This window comes from Littorina saxatilis, linkage group LG3 (genome assembly GCF_037325665.1).
Source record: "Littorina saxatilis isolate snail1 linkage group LG3, US_GU_Lsax_2.0, whole genome shotgun sequence".
Lineage (NCBI taxonomy): Eukaryota > Metazoa > Mollusca > Gastropoda > Littorinimorpha > Littorinidae > Littorina > Littorina saxatilis.
Genome location: NC_090247.1, coordinates 51083163 through 51098414, shown reverse-complemented (window position 1 = coordinate 51098414; position 15252 = coordinate 51083163). Strand labels below are relative to the sequence as shown.

Sequence of the window (15252 nt, the reverse complement as noted above, 5' to 3'; positions counted from 1 at the left end):
TGTGTGTGTGTGTGTGTGTGTTTGTGTGTGTGTGTGTCTGTGTTTAGTGTCAGTGTGTGCCTGTCTGTGTACTGTCCGTCTGTGTGTTGACTTGACTGACTATTGGAGTTTAACGTTCTCCCAGGCAAATTGGCCTCGGTTGAGAAAGGTATCTATATATATATATATATACGGCTTGTGTCTGTGTGTGTGTGTGTGTGTGTGTCCGCGATGCACGCCCAAGGTTCTTGATAGATCTGTTTCAAATTTGGTCACCATATTCAGGTACATGCACCCTGGACACAACCTGGTCAATGAGATATTTCAACACGTGCTCTCAGCGCGCGTCGCTGAACCGATTTTGGTTTTTCTCTGGATCCATTTCCAGTAACTCTTCCTTATCTTCTCCAGTGTTTTCAGCATTTATCTCCCTTCCTTTGTGTGGCGTCAATCCATATTCCCGTTACTATTTTTAGAAGGTCACTGTCGACAACGCTCAATCCATATTCCCGTTATACTATTTTTACAAGGTCACTGTCCCGGCAAAGCCGGGTATTACTCTTCTCCAGTGTTTTGCGCGTTTATCTCCCTTCCTTCGTGCGGTGCGCCGGCAAAGCCGGCGTACACCCGGCAAAGCCGGGTCCCCGGCGCAGCCGGATATTCGGCTTGACTTCTTCCCGGCGAAGCCGTACCCGGCGAAGCGGGTATTCATCTAGTTTGTTATTCACTGAGAATAGATAGCGTAATACAGGGATCGCGCTAGCTTTTTAAAAAACGCGTAAGTCATACGCAACGAAACGAAAACAAGAAGGGCAAAGCCCATACGACTCACATGCTTTACACATTTTTCCTACCAAAATACATGTGACCTTGACCCAAGGTCAAGGTCATCCAAGGTCATGCAACACAAAGCTGTTAATTCAAGACATAGGAAGTACAATGGTGCTTATTGGCTCTTTCTACCATGAGATATGGTCACTTTTAGTGGTTCACTACCTTATTTTGGTCACATTTCATAAGGGTCAAAGTGACCTTGACCTTGATCATATGTGATCAAATGTGTCTCATGATGAAAGCATAACATGTGCCCCACATAATTTTTAAGTTTGAAACAGTTATCTTCCATAGTTCAGGGTCAAGGTCACTTCAAAATATGTATACAATCCAACTTTGAAGAGCTCCTGTGACCTTGACCTTGAAGCAAGGTAAACCAAACTGGTATCAAAAGATGGGGCTTACTTTGCCCTATATATTATATATAGGTGAGGTATTGAATCTCAAAAACTTCAGAGAAAATGTGAAAAATGTGAAAAATAGCTGTTTTTTAGGCAACATTTATGGCCCCTGCGACCTTGACCTTGAAGCAAGGTCAAGATGCTATGAATGTTTTTTGGGGCCTTGTCATCATACACCATCTTGCCAAATTTGGTACTGATAGACTGAATAGTGTCCAAGAAATATCCAACGTTAAAGTTTTCCGGACGGACGTCCGGACGGACGGACGTCCGGACGGACGGACGGACGGACGACTCGGGTGAGTACATAGACTCACTTTTGCTTCGCATGTGAGTCAAAAACGCGTCACGGACCAATATTTTTGCGTACTACGAAAACACGTACAGACACAAACAAAACACGCACGAAAGACTTAAAGACACTCCTTACCTAAATACGGCGAGTTTTCCTGTCGAACTCCGCGCACGCCTGTCGAATAACACCCCTGCTGTCTCCAACCTTCGGGCCTTGCGAGTTTGTTTCCCGCTCTAATACGACTAGACACACTTTCCGCCTTTTGGAAGCGCGAGATGGGAGAGCAGCTAATGTCTGTTTCATTATCCGACAAGACATTATCTGGTAATACCCTCGTTACGTTCGTTTGCGATACTTCGATGCAAAAAGAAACGGACTTTAGTTTTGACGCGCAGATTTCATGTGTGTCGTCACTTCTCGAGCCCTATAGTCAGTTTCAGGATCGGGTGATTATTAAGTCAGAGCAAAAGCGCTGCGTGAAGACAAGAAAAAGTTACAATATTTTTGCGTATGGCTTACGCGGCGCGGCGAAAAAAACGCGTCAGCGACTTTTAAAATGCGTCAAATACGCAAAAATCGTGCGTAAACGCGATCCCTGGTAATATCAGTTTTGACTCGAGCAAGCCCACGACGACTGTCTTCTTCGACATGCTTATATTAAGTAAGGCTTGTACTGGTCTTGTCAAGTACAGTATTGCGTTTGTGTTTTTGAAGCCCTGAGATTTTCGCTGAAAGCTTGGGATCTTTATTATGTGCATGTGTGCACACGAGGGTGTTCGACACCGAAGAGAGTCTGCACAAAGTTGATCCTGTGAAATAAAATTCTCGCCGAACCTGGGTTTCAAACCCACACTGATAGCAATGAACTGGCTAAAAAGCGCCCCCCGCGGGTTAGGGGACGTGAAAGAATTTACCCGATGCTCCCCAGCATGTCGTAAGAGGCGACTAACGGATTCTGTTTTTCCTTTTACCCTTGTTATAAGTGTTTCTTGTATAGAATATAGTCAATGTTTGTAAAGATTTTAGTCAAGCAGTATGTAAGAAATGTTAAGTCCTTTGTACTGGAAACTTGCATTCTCCCAGTAAGGTAATATATTGTACTTCGTTGCAAGCCCCTGGAGCAAATTTTTGATTAGTGCTTTTGTGAACAAGAAACAATTGACAAGTGGCTCTATCCCATCTCCCCCCTTCCCTCGGCGTCGCGATATAACCTTGAATGGTTGAAAACGACGTTAAACACCAAATAAAGAAAGAAAAGAAAAAGCTAAAAAGCCAGTGCACTACCGACTGAGCTACTTCACCACCCCCTCTAGCTCAAGATGTGTGTTTCTGTCTGTCTGTTTTTCTCTCTGACTGTTTGTTTGTGTACTGTAACTATATATGTGCGTTCATAGACTTAATGTTGTTGTTCTGTTATTGTTTGGAAGTTAGCAAGATACACACACACACACACACACACACACACACACACACACACACACACAAGCCCAGGTATGAAAGCTCATGTGATATTGAAGAAGCGTCAGCATACCACAATACAACCCAAAGAAATTAACTCATCATCCAGGAATGCTGATTGATTTACTAAAAAGAACTATTAAAACACATTTAAAACATGATAAACCAAAAAAAAACCCAAAAAATTCTGGTTCATAAATCTGTCACTTGGCTCATTTAAAATGCTGGTATAGATAAGCGTATTACATTTATCATCTTCTATCTGATACAAATTCTGGCAAGTAAAGCACACATGGAACAGCTGGAAGAGCTGGTTTGTTGAGCTTGACATCCCCGGTCTCGAGTTAAAGAGCTACAGTAATTAAATTAAAGAAAGGCAAAATATATCAAATATCAACATATGATTAAAAACAAAAACAAGTAAAAAGACAAACTGCTATATGAATTAGTAAGTAAAGGTATTCTCATGGGTGGGACTGAAAATGTCATGAATCCTGAAGAATTTTAAGGGGGGGTCTTGGGGCTCCCAGACGCTGAAGGATTTGTATAATTAACAACCAAAAATACGTCGCCACAGACATTACGAATCCGGATTTCTGGCATATACCAGAAGAATCTCACCCATGTATTCTAACATCGTAATAGAATGTGTAAGGCACGCTAATATCAATTTAGATTCTCAACAGCTAGGCTAGAACATACAAATCATAATGTTTTATCACCTAACAAGTGCTTTACACACTTCAAATTGACATGGGTCTGACTCTGAATCACTGGGTAAAATGATAAGATTAATGAAAACTAAAGCTTAGAGTTTCCTCGAACGGCATGTGCTTGTTTCTTGTTCCCGTGCAGTGGGCGGGGATGTAGCTCAGTCGGTAGCGCGCTGGATTTGTATCCAGTTGGCCGCTGTCAGCGTGAGTTCGTCCCCACGTTCGGCGAGAGATTTATTTGTCAGAGTCAACTTTGTGTGCAGACTCTCCTCGGTGTCCGAACACCCCCGTGTGTACACGCAAGCACAAGACCAAGTGCGCACGAAAAAGATCCTGTAATCCATGTCAGAGTTCAGTGGGTTATAGAAACACGAAAATACCCAGCATGCTTCCTCCGAAAACGGCGTATGGCTGCCTAAATGGCGGGGTAAAAAACGGTCATACACGTAAAATTCCACTCGTGCAAAAAACACGAGTGTACGTGGGAGTTTCAGCCCACGAACGCAGAAGAAGAAGAAGAAGTTCCCGTGCAAAGAACAGTTTAACTGTTAATTGTGTACATGGAAGTAACTAAAACAATAGCATTTTTGTATAAATGTATAACTGTATAGAACCTCTTTTAAGAAAACAAAAATGCACTACAAAAACTAACTCATCAACATAGACCCCTTCAACATGGACACCTATATAAAATGTATCTAAAAACAAAATTTAAAAAAAACACCACTGCAATAAGCAGTACAGATTTTCACAATTAAACTATGTTTGGCACTTCAACATGCTATCAAAAATTCAAACGAAAGTAGAGGGTAGCTAACCTCAAAACAAAGAGAACAAAATATACACTTTTACAACAAGGTCTTTGGCACAATAATATTATGCACAAACAAAATTTTATACATAAAAAAACACACACACAAAAAAGAGAGATAATTCAATAGAAACTGCTCTGCGTATGGCTGCCTAAATGCCGGGGTATAAACGGTCATACACGTAAAAACCCACTCGAGCAAAAAACACGAGTGTAAGTGGGAGTTTCAGCCCATGAACGCAGAAGAAGAAAAGAAACTGTCAGGTAGTTACAGTAAAATCTATGTTCACAACTATGTTTGTCAGACGGGCGCAGTGGCCTGGTGGTAAGACGTCGGCCTCCTAATCGGGAGGTCATGAGTTCGAATCCCGGTCGCTGCCGCCTGGTGGGTTAAGAGTGGAGATTTTTCCGATCTCCCAGGTCAACTTATGTGCAGACCTGCTTGTGACTTAACCCCCTTCGTGTGTACACGCAAGCACAAGACCAAGTGCGCACGGAAAAGATCCTGTTATCCATGTCGGAGTTCGGTGGGTTATGGAAACACGAAAATACCCAGCATGCCTACTCAACGAAAGCGGAGTGAGCTGACTATGCTCTCAGAGTATAGTGTGAGGAACCCAAATGGGCAAACGAGCTCACACGTAACCAGAAAATTCTGGAAAGCTGAAGAAGAAGAAGAAGAAGTTTGTCACAATTTTCTCATGAGATCATTGGAAGCAAGTAACTACAAGTTGCACAGTAAAAAAAATCTAATATTCAGAACACAGAATTTTGTAGTCATTCTTCTGTGTGATCTTGAAAGCTATGTTCATGCAGCACAGTGACAATTCTATTCCGGTGATATATTCACAAAAAATGTCTTTGTAGCAACTTTGCCATGTTATCTAAGTAGAAACAATAGATGAATTCCAAAAATAACTCTGTCGGGTTTGTATGAGTTGTGAAAGAGTGAATGCCCTTGCTATTACGTGGACAATCATCTCACGAGCCAATCACAAGCGAGGGGTGTGTTGGAAACACGTGGACAAGGAGCTCATGTGGCTTAATTTATTTGTCCCACTAATACAATCCCGACAGAGTTATTTCTGAACATCGTCTATTGTCATCCATCACAGTAGTAATTTTACTCAGGCAGCAAATCCTCTCCCAACTCCTCATCTCCGAACTCATCCTCGTGGGGATCTTTGCGACGTGATGCTGTTTTGGGACGCTCCCTCTGAGGACCCAGTGGGTCACTGTATGATGCATCTGGAATACAAACCCCCCAAAAAGAAATTGAGATGTTTTCCTAAATCTTATAAGTATACTTACCATGCCTAACAGATGCCTAAATCTTCGGTGTGTAACCAAAGATCGGCTCCGGTTTTAGGTAATTGTGAGGCATGGTACAGCATGTGCAATCAAAAAGTTATTTACATCTGTGAGGTTTCTGCATAACATTTTGAGAACCGACATCAAATAGCTTCTGTAAAAGGTTCTAATGTGGTGTCTGAAAAATGTGTGTATGCAGTCAGAACAATTAATGCCCTGACCATAACAAATCTTATTGACTTCTTTTTTGAAGAATGCAGTAAAGCATGGTCAACCGTTAACATACACATGAATTGATTTTAGTGATCATGTCTGCCTGCCTGCTTGTATGTTGGCCTGCCTGTCTGTCTGCATGTCTGTCTTTTTTTCGTACTATTTTTTAAGTGCCAGATTTTTTTATTTTTTTATTATTTATATTTTCTATAATTTATCAGGTTCCTTAAAAAAAAACTGTGAACAACCAAAACAGTAGTCAAGCCAAGCACTCAAAGCTTACTCACAATGTGTTCAAAAATTACCATTGACTTAGAAGTTTCCATGCATCAGTTTCAGTGGTTTCCACACATACTTACCCACGTTATCTTTGTGGCTCGCTTGGAACGGTTTTCCATCTTTTTCATCCAAGATGGATTTCTTGCGTTCATCCCTGTCTGCTCCCTTTCGCACCTTTCCTGCGCTGCCTTCACGATCTGGAAAATTACAACCAATTAAAGAAATGTTGCTAGATGGGTTTTTTTTAATCACTCTGTCCATTTTTTCCATGGGCAATGGGAGAGTTGCTCCCCTTGAAAATGAGGCAAATAAGAAAAGGCTTTGTATCAAGCATGCACTGTATAAAACGCACTTTGGACCTCACTTTTCACTGTCATGCTCACAATCCTCTGACTCAACAGACAACATACTCATCAATCAAAATATTTGCCTCATTTTCAAGGAGCACAATTAACAGTTCCACAGCACATGAGTTATTTCTGAACACACTAGTCTATTATTTAAAAGATGCATGTGTGCTTGAGATATTGTCTACATTATAGTTTTTTAGTGTTGTTATGTCACTTCTTGTCATGCTTTAGTTAATGTTTTACACAACTCACAACTGAAATTTCTCGACCATGGTCCAGAAAACAAAGCTCAATTGACTTGACTCAACTTTTCTTCACAGTTCACATTTCTCTGTTGTTGTTTTTGTTGCAGTTAAAAGTGCAGAATACTCATTTCACCTAAACCCACACACACCTGGGTAGTGCGACTCTTGTTGTCTGTTGTTCTCATATTACTGGTCTGTTTACTGTGGTGTTCATGACAAAGCAACAGAGCAGATCAAAACAGTAATCCACTTGCCCTTACATTGACACAGGTATTGTAAATAAAACAAACAGAAAATAAAAAGCTCACCACTGCCAGCGCTACTAGTTCGACGTGCTCGCAGACTGTTCCTGCGACCCGCACTGCTGGCCCTCTGAAATAATCAATTAGCATGACAGTTAGTATTCATTCTCTGTGTCTTGAAGTCGATGAAAGTACACCCTGACCCATAATTTCAAGTACTGCATGGTCCAGGGCATTTGGTTGAGAGTCAGGAAGTCAAGGTACTAAAGGGCATGAAAATGACTGAGACCGCTTCCTCACTCTCAGTATGCACGTGTGCATGCCTTTTTGTGTCAGGCAGTGTTCTACAACACAGCGTCTTAATTATAATCTTTGTTCTTCTCAGCAAATTCATCTATGTTTTGGTACCCTGGAACATTCCGGGTTCAGATATTCAATCAAATGTCCTTGACCTTTTCCTTTTAAATTTTTGCCATGACAACAGTCCCAATAACATTTTATATGTGCATTATATACACATACCGACTGACTATACCAAAAAAGAAATAAAGAAATGGAGAGACAAATGCTTATATGTGGCCATTTCTGCGAAAAGGGACCCTGTTGATCTAAGCCTCTGATTGGAGAAACGCGGGGTCAAAGTTAGAGCAAAATGTAAACAAACTTTGCTGTGCTGACTGATGTCCACTTCAAGTTGAATTTCTAAAATGTTCAATGAATTATCAGCGATAGTACAATCAACAGCAATTTAAAGTAATGGAAAATAGTCTTGGGATCAACATTACAAACTTCTAAAAATGTTTATGTTCATTCCTCCTCAGGAAAAACACATCGAACCGATGACAAGTTGACTGCGATGATGCCGAAAATGGCGACAGAGTGTTTTGTTGTGCTTCGAAAAACATTTTTTCGTCGCTAGTTTTGGTCAAGTTAAAACAACTTACCTACTTTTTTTTTAATGTTTGACAGTAAGCTTAATATAAACTTTCATCTGGAAGCACATTCAGCAAAGTGATGTAGCCAAATCATCACACAGCTACATTTCACTAGACGGATCTATACGCATAGTTCAGGTAGATCTGACTTTCACGCGACCGTAGCACTGTACGAAAAAGCAGACGACAAACGCAGTTGCCCGATGAAGAACAGTTACTCCCCGTTTACATCTTTAGTTGCTTCCCTTGCTAAAGTTACTGATATTTAGATCAGTGGTTACTGACTGGGGCATTCTGTTCTTTGCAGCTGTGAATTCTGATAGTGGAAGGGCAAGTCAGTCTTCTCAGTTGAACACGGAATGTTCTGCTGACAGAAGTCGCTTTGGGATAAGACAACGATTTTGTTGACGAGGTCAATGCTGTTAATTCAGAATTATTTTGTTGCACTTCGCCCGGACATTATTTTGTGACTCCGAAGTCGAAGCAGATCTACTTTGATCACGATGGTGTTGTAAACGTTCATGATGACAACGCACACTACTAATCGGTTAAAGAGTTCTCCAAGAGCATAGGCCTATTGCGAAGCAAGGTCTTCCTCTTCCTGATCGTTTGAATGCCCGGACATCGTAAATGAGAACCTGTTGCTCTTACCGTTTGCTGTCTCCACTTAGATCTATGACAGGCTACAATTTCAGGTAAGTTACCATATAGACTGCAGTGTGTGTTTTGTGTGTGTGTGTGTGTGCGCGCGCGCAGCTTGTGTGTGTGTGTGTGTTGTGTGAGGGTTTTTGTATGTGTGTGTGTGTGTGTGTGTGTGTGTGTGTGTGTGTGTGTGTGTGTGTGTGTGAGAGAGAGAGAGAGAGAGAGAGAGAGAGAGAAAGAGGGGTAGATAGAGGGAGAGAGATGATAATGACAATGATGATTTTGATGATGATGATGATGATGATGATGATAATGGTGGTGGTGGTATGTGTGTACGTGTAGTATGTTTTTAAATTCCTCTTTTTTTTATTCAACCAATGTTACTCTCTTTCTCTCAGTTTGCAGGCGTGGAACAGCAAACAAGTCCAGCAATTCACCGGACAGTGCAACAACAAAAGACAGAAGTGCCTGGCCACAAAGCAGGTGTTCGACAGAATGGGGCAACAGCAATGTCCAGCCGGTTCCAGTTCCAAGGAAATCAGCATGGTTTACCCTTGGGACTTTGCTCAGTAGGTAAAGACATATTAATACTTAACAATTTGTCAGTCCTTTAAAAAAAAAAGGGGGGGGGGAGCAATACAGTTATATTTGTGTTTATGTGCTGTTTTCTCCAACAAAGAAGCACACACACAGACACACACACACACAGACACAGACACACACACATACACACACACACACACACGCACACGCACACACACACGCACACACACACACACACACGCACACACTACATTTTCGATAATGTCACCATACCATACCAGCTTAGAAATGGCAAGTGGACAGGTACCCAAAACCAGACTTGAGCTGTGCAAATAGTGGTTAGTAAATAATATGTTGATCAACTCTGTGGTTGCCTTTGTTTCAGAGAAGCAAATCGTCTACCTTGCGAATGAGGCAGGGGTACAGAGGAGGGTAGCAACTTCAGTCTTCGGCATGGTGCATCAATACTTAGGCATGCAGTTTTGTGTGTGAATGAACAGCACAAATCCATTTTGAAAATGTCTTGATCGTCGGCCACATCAAGTTCGACCCTGATTGGCATTTCAGTTTGTTGAAAGTAAAGGGAGACGTTCGATAGCAGAGTGCACGGATGACATTTTCAATTCAGTGAAGTGATGGACAGACTGACAGACCCACGTGTGCAAGGACACACAGCACCATGTGTTACTTTCTACAACTGGAAGCTGTATTTACCAAGGAAACTGAACAATTAATCCTTGTTATGAAATTTAGAAGTACCACAACTTGTGTGTGTATTGTTTTCAGCAGACAGCCTCAAATAGTTTGTGTTTGTATGTGTGTCGGTGAAGAAAGAATAGAACATGGAGGGGGGAGAGGTAGTATGAAAGAAGAAGAAATATTCGAGAAAAAAATCATATGGCTGATTGTTTTTACATTTAGTCAAGTTTTGATTAAATGTTTTAACATAGAGGGGGAATCGAGACGAGGGTCGTGGTGTATGTGTGTGTGTGTGTCTGTGCGTGTGTGTGTGTAGAGCGATTCAGACTAAACTACTGGACCGATCTTTATGAAATTTTACATGAGAGTTCCTGGGTATAAAATCCCCAGATTTTTTATTTTTTATTTCGATAAATGTCTTTTATGACGTCATATCCGGCTTTTTGTAAAAGTTGAGGCGGCACTGTCACACCTTCATTTTTCAATCAAATTGATTGAAATTTTGGCCAAGCAATCTTCGACGAAGGCCGGACTTCAGTATTGCATTTCAGCATGGAGGCTTAAAAATTAATTTATGACTTTGGTCATTAAAAATCTGAAAATTGTAATTAAAAATATTTTTTTATAAAACGATTCAAAATTACTTTTTTGTTATTCTTCATCATGTTCTGATTCCAAAAACATATAAATATGTTATATTCGGATTAAAATCAAGCTCTGAAAATTAAAAATATAAAAATTATGATTAAAATTAAATTTACGAAATCGTTTTAAAAACAATTTCATCTTATTCCTTGTTGGTTCCTGATTCCAAAAACATATAGATATGATATGTTTGGATTAAAAACACGCTCAGAAAGTTAAAACGAAGAGAGGTACAGTAAAGTGTGCTATGCAGCACAGCGCAACCGCTACCGCGCTGAACAGGCTCGTCACTTTCACTGCCTTTTGCACTAGCGGCGGACTACGGTGATTGTGAAAAAAATGCAGTGCGTTCAGTTTCATTCTGTGAGTTCCACAGCTTGACTAAATGTAGTAATTTCGCCTTACGCGACTTGTTTCTTCTGCATGGGAGGAGAGAATGATAGAAAAACACGAAAAAGTAAAAATTAGGGTAACGTTACAAAAAGGGCAATAACTCTGGAATGAAACATTATTTTGACCTAAAACCATACAAGTAATAACGGCAGATGCTTGAACTTACTATTTCCCGGCAAAAGTTTGTTTTTAAAAGTTTGGCCATTTTAAGTCATTTTGGGGGTATCTCCAAAAAAGGGTCATAACTCCGTGAAAAATAAATTTTAAGGTCTGAAATTCTCACATCACGTTCTAAATATAACAGTCTGTCAAATAAAATCCAAAACTCAAAATCGATAAATTTGTCAACAAGGTCCCTTTTCGCAGAAATGGCCACATATATATACCTGCTGTTCCCGCAGTTCTTTGTTTTTCTCTGCTTTCTTCAGCTTGTTTGCATAGTCCTGTGCATCCTTCAGACCCAGATCTGTGCTGAGGCGCACCAGGAACTTCAGGCCTGCATCAAAAATCATCTAATTGTATAGGCATAGATAAAAAATGTCCACCAAAATACCCGTGTGACTTGGAATAATAGGCCGTGAAAAGTAGGATATGCGCCGAAATGGCTGCGATCTGCTGGTCGATGTGAATGCGTGATGTATTGTGTAAAAAAATCCATCTCACACGGCATAAATAGATCCCTGCGCCTTGAGTCCGAGTCTGGAGATACGCGCGCGATATAAGACTTCATAATAATCTAAATCTTAGCTTGATCTCCAAACATAGCATCAGTTTTTAACACAAAACACAACCATCACAGTCCACAACAAAAACACTGACCAGGACATTCCAGCAACATAATCTCTCGCTCTGTCTGTCTCTCTGTCTGTCTGTCTCTCTCACTCTCTCCTCTTAAGGGCGAAAGCTGGATTCAAAAATGTATAAAGACTGTTTATTCTATCACACTGATTAAATACAGATTTATGTTATCTTAGTCGTCTCTATCTTTCTCTGTCCCTCTCTCATCTCTCATCTCTCTCTCTCTCTACCTATCTAATTAATAAGGAATGAAGAAACATACAAAAACGCCCCCCAAAAAACCATGATAACAAAAACCACAGAAGAACAGACAGCAAAACGCTCACATTCCACATTTTCAGGGAACTTTCTGTGGATGTCTCTGTAGGTGTCCAGAGCCTTGTGGTAGTTGCCACTGCGTCGGTAACAACTCGCCATCATCAGGTGCCACTTCACCTGGGTTGGTCTGGAACGGCAAAATAACAGAAATATTCTTATGATCCAAAAGACACATAATGGAGAAGTCTGCTATAATTACCGTAAGAGTATCTACTTTAACAAGTCCTTCAGGTGTTATTTCTTTCAGGGGTCGGGATGTTAACAATATAACATGCAGTTGTGTTTGTTCATTTGCTCCTGCTTTCTCACCTCCACTTTTTACCTTTTGTTGTGGTGCATTCATAGCTGTGGCTATAAGTGTATTCACATTTTCAAGAGATTATAAAATATTTGAAAAAACATAATATGGAAAGGTATGCCTTTTTCTGTGCATTGACAAAATATCAAAATGTTTTTGTTTTTTTTAAAGTACAAATAAATAGTAAGAAGGCTAAAGCCTGATATTACTTAAGCGAAGTTGACTTTGCGAAGTCTTAACTTTACTAATCTTGCGGCATTGAAGTCTTGGCACTGAATTTTCATGAAAAAAAATCTTCGCGAAGCCAATTTCGGGCTCAGTTAAAAAAGGCTCTGATGAACAATCACTTGTGGCTGAAATCAACAAAGACACTCACTGTACTAAAGCTCCTTGCTCAAAAAAGGGGATGGCTTTCTCACAAAACTGAGAGTCAACGTAGTAAGCTCCAAGCCACTCCAGGACAGGGATGTTGGATGGCAAGTATCTATTGGACTGAAACCAGATAAAACAGTATGTAAATACACAACTTTTAACAGAAAGGCAACAGTACAAATTTAGTAACATAAAACAGTGTTTCGGGGCAAATACACTAACATTTGTATTGACAACATTAGAAGCAGTGGGGCACCACAAAACAGTGTATTTATGCACAGCATTGCACAAAAATAAAGCAGTTTTTAAAAGTCAAGACTTTTGAATTTCAGGGAGACTCCACTCCACAATGCAACCAAAAAGAGGAGCCCTCTTAACACTTTCTATCCCACCTATGTTGACCAAGTTTTTTTTAGCTGAGAACAGCTGTGCAGCAGCAGGTCACTCAGAATTGTAGTAACTGTGTAGAACTGTGTATCAACAAGCTGGAATGCAGGCGTTAGATGGACGTTACAGGAAGCGACTGAAGCTAACAGTCTGAGCGGATATTGATCGTACCTGGTCATATAGAGCCATATGAGTGGGTACGGATATATCCGTACCTGGGAGACAATGAGTTAAACAAAAAAGCTTGACTTTGATGAAGTAACCTTTCAAAAACTATCTCTTGGAAAAACTAATAATTATTATAAAATGTTATTCTATAGCAGTTTTCACCCCCAAGCAGTAACATCATGGCACTAAACATAATGCATTGAACATTAACATTCAACATTGGACACATTTAAAAATGTCAGGCATATTAACTCCTCATCAACTGTTGCCATGAACTTCACACACAGATGCAGACACACACACACAGACAAACACACAGACAAACACACACACACACACACACACACACACACACACAACCGCCCAGTAGAAAATCTAAGAAGCAGCGATCAAAACTGCATTTGTCTACTAACATCGTAGTAGTACTGGAAAGCCTGTGACTTGTCGCCCTCATTGTCATACAGCTCTCCCAGTCTGGCCAGCACACTGGGGTCTGACGGCATGACTCCAATCACCTGCATGAACCTGAAACACATGTAACATAGTTTGAACCTGTTGTAAAATAAAGGATACAGCTCTCCCTCTCCTAAAAAGCTAAGGCAATTTGGAATCCCCCTCGTAAGACCCCCCAATTTAAGACTTCCCCCTTTTCTCTCAGTACTTACCATTCACTGGCTTGAGCTGTTTCACCAAGCTGATCATGACTGATTCAAAAATGAAGGAAGAAATCCTTAAAACACAACTGTACAGTCCACCTACTAATATCAACCTATATTCCTTTGGAAAAGCATGCATTCCTATATCCTTATGCCTTAGTCAGATACACATAGCATCATTGTCTTTCAACTACCAATGCTTTTCTTCAAATTTATTTTTCAATACATAGACACACAGACACATGACCATACATACAGAAAAACACTCACACACACAAAGACTGTGAGACACACACACAGATAAACACACACACACACACACACACACACACACACACACACACACACGCACACACACATTCTAAAAAACGAGGATCAAATTTCAATGAAAAATTCACAAGTAAACTCATAACAATTATCTTCCCACGAATAATTAAAAAAACAAAGATTTTAAAACTCACAAAGGCACTGCAAGAATTTAAAATACATTTTTTGAAGGATACATATCTGCAACTTGGTACATGACTTGAGGACTGTTGCGCAGAATGGCGTGCAGTTTGTAGAACGCATCCAGAGCATCTTCCAGCCTTTTGAGTCTCTTGTTCGTCAGACCTGTATGACACATTACAGCAGTCCCTCTCATGAACGGACACCCTTGGGCCATAGCAAAACTGTCCGTACATTGCAGGTGTCCGGTCACGGGAGGGGTGACCACACCACCCCCTCCCCCATACACACACAGAGACACACAAACAACAGCATTGAGTCTATGCTAATCATTTCTTGTGGCTGCTAAACAATAAACTCCTAATACTTCTTTAAACGTTCTGTAAAAATGATTTGTATGAAAAGTGTTGAAAAGAAGAGATAAAATAAATTCTCAAGGCAGTGAACACACTCACCATGCACTGACATACGAACGCAGCCACACAAACACAGCACAGAGGAGCGTGTGCAGATGCTTTGCAAGAATAAGCTTGAAGACCAGTTTGAATAAATAGCAGCAGATAGAGCTGCATGTCATAATCATGTAATTTATTTTCATCTTGTCTGGCTTTATTGACTGCATGCCGATCATGTGGCATGGCAGTGACTTTTCACTCTTCAGTCGGAAATACACTGTACATAACACAGCTCTCACTCTCCCTCACTAAATGCCTACCCCAAGCCGTGACAACTGATGCTTGGAAATTGTGTGGAAGAGTACACCTCTCTATTTCTCTCCAATGCTCTTCCTGCTGACATGCAGTGACACCGGACACCCCAC

General features: G+C 40.6%; 1 protein-coding gene and 1 long non-coding RNA gene across 3 annotated transcripts in view; one reads left to right on the top strand and one right to left on the bottom strand.

The window, feature by feature from the left end:
* Positions 1-5022: 5022 nt before the first annotated feature.
* The window catches only part of LOC138962600 (intraflagellar transport protein 88 homolog), a 32943-nt gene continuing 22713 nt past the window's right edge, over positions 5023-15252 (bottom strand). For both annotated transcript variants that reach the window (XM_070334475.1, XM_070334474.1), the window contains exons 17-25: positions 14489-14597; positions 13995-14033; positions 13743-13854; positions 12779-12894; positions 12113-12231; positions 11375-11484; positions 7198-7261; positions 6375-6491; positions 5023-5739 (exon numbers count right to left, since the gene is read on the bottom strand). In XM_070334475.1, coding sequence (XP_070190576.1) covers positions 5615-5739; positions 6375-6491; positions 7198-7261; positions 11375-11484; positions 12113-12231; positions 12779-12894; positions 13743-13854; positions 13995-14033; positions 14489-14597 — 911 coding nt within the window. In that variant the 3' untranslated portion in view covers positions 5023-5614. The remainder of the gene's footprint in view (positions 5740-6374; positions 6492-7197; positions 7262-11374; positions 11485-12112; positions 12232-12778; positions 12895-13742; positions 13855-13994; positions 14034-14488; positions 14598-15252) is intronic.
* LOC138962601 (uncharacterized) lies at positions 7686-10282 on the top strand. The gene is made up of 3 exons (XR_011454561.1): positions 7686-8761; positions 9107-9281; positions 9637-10282. It is a non-coding gene; the product is annotated as an uncharacterized lncRNA (long non-coding RNA).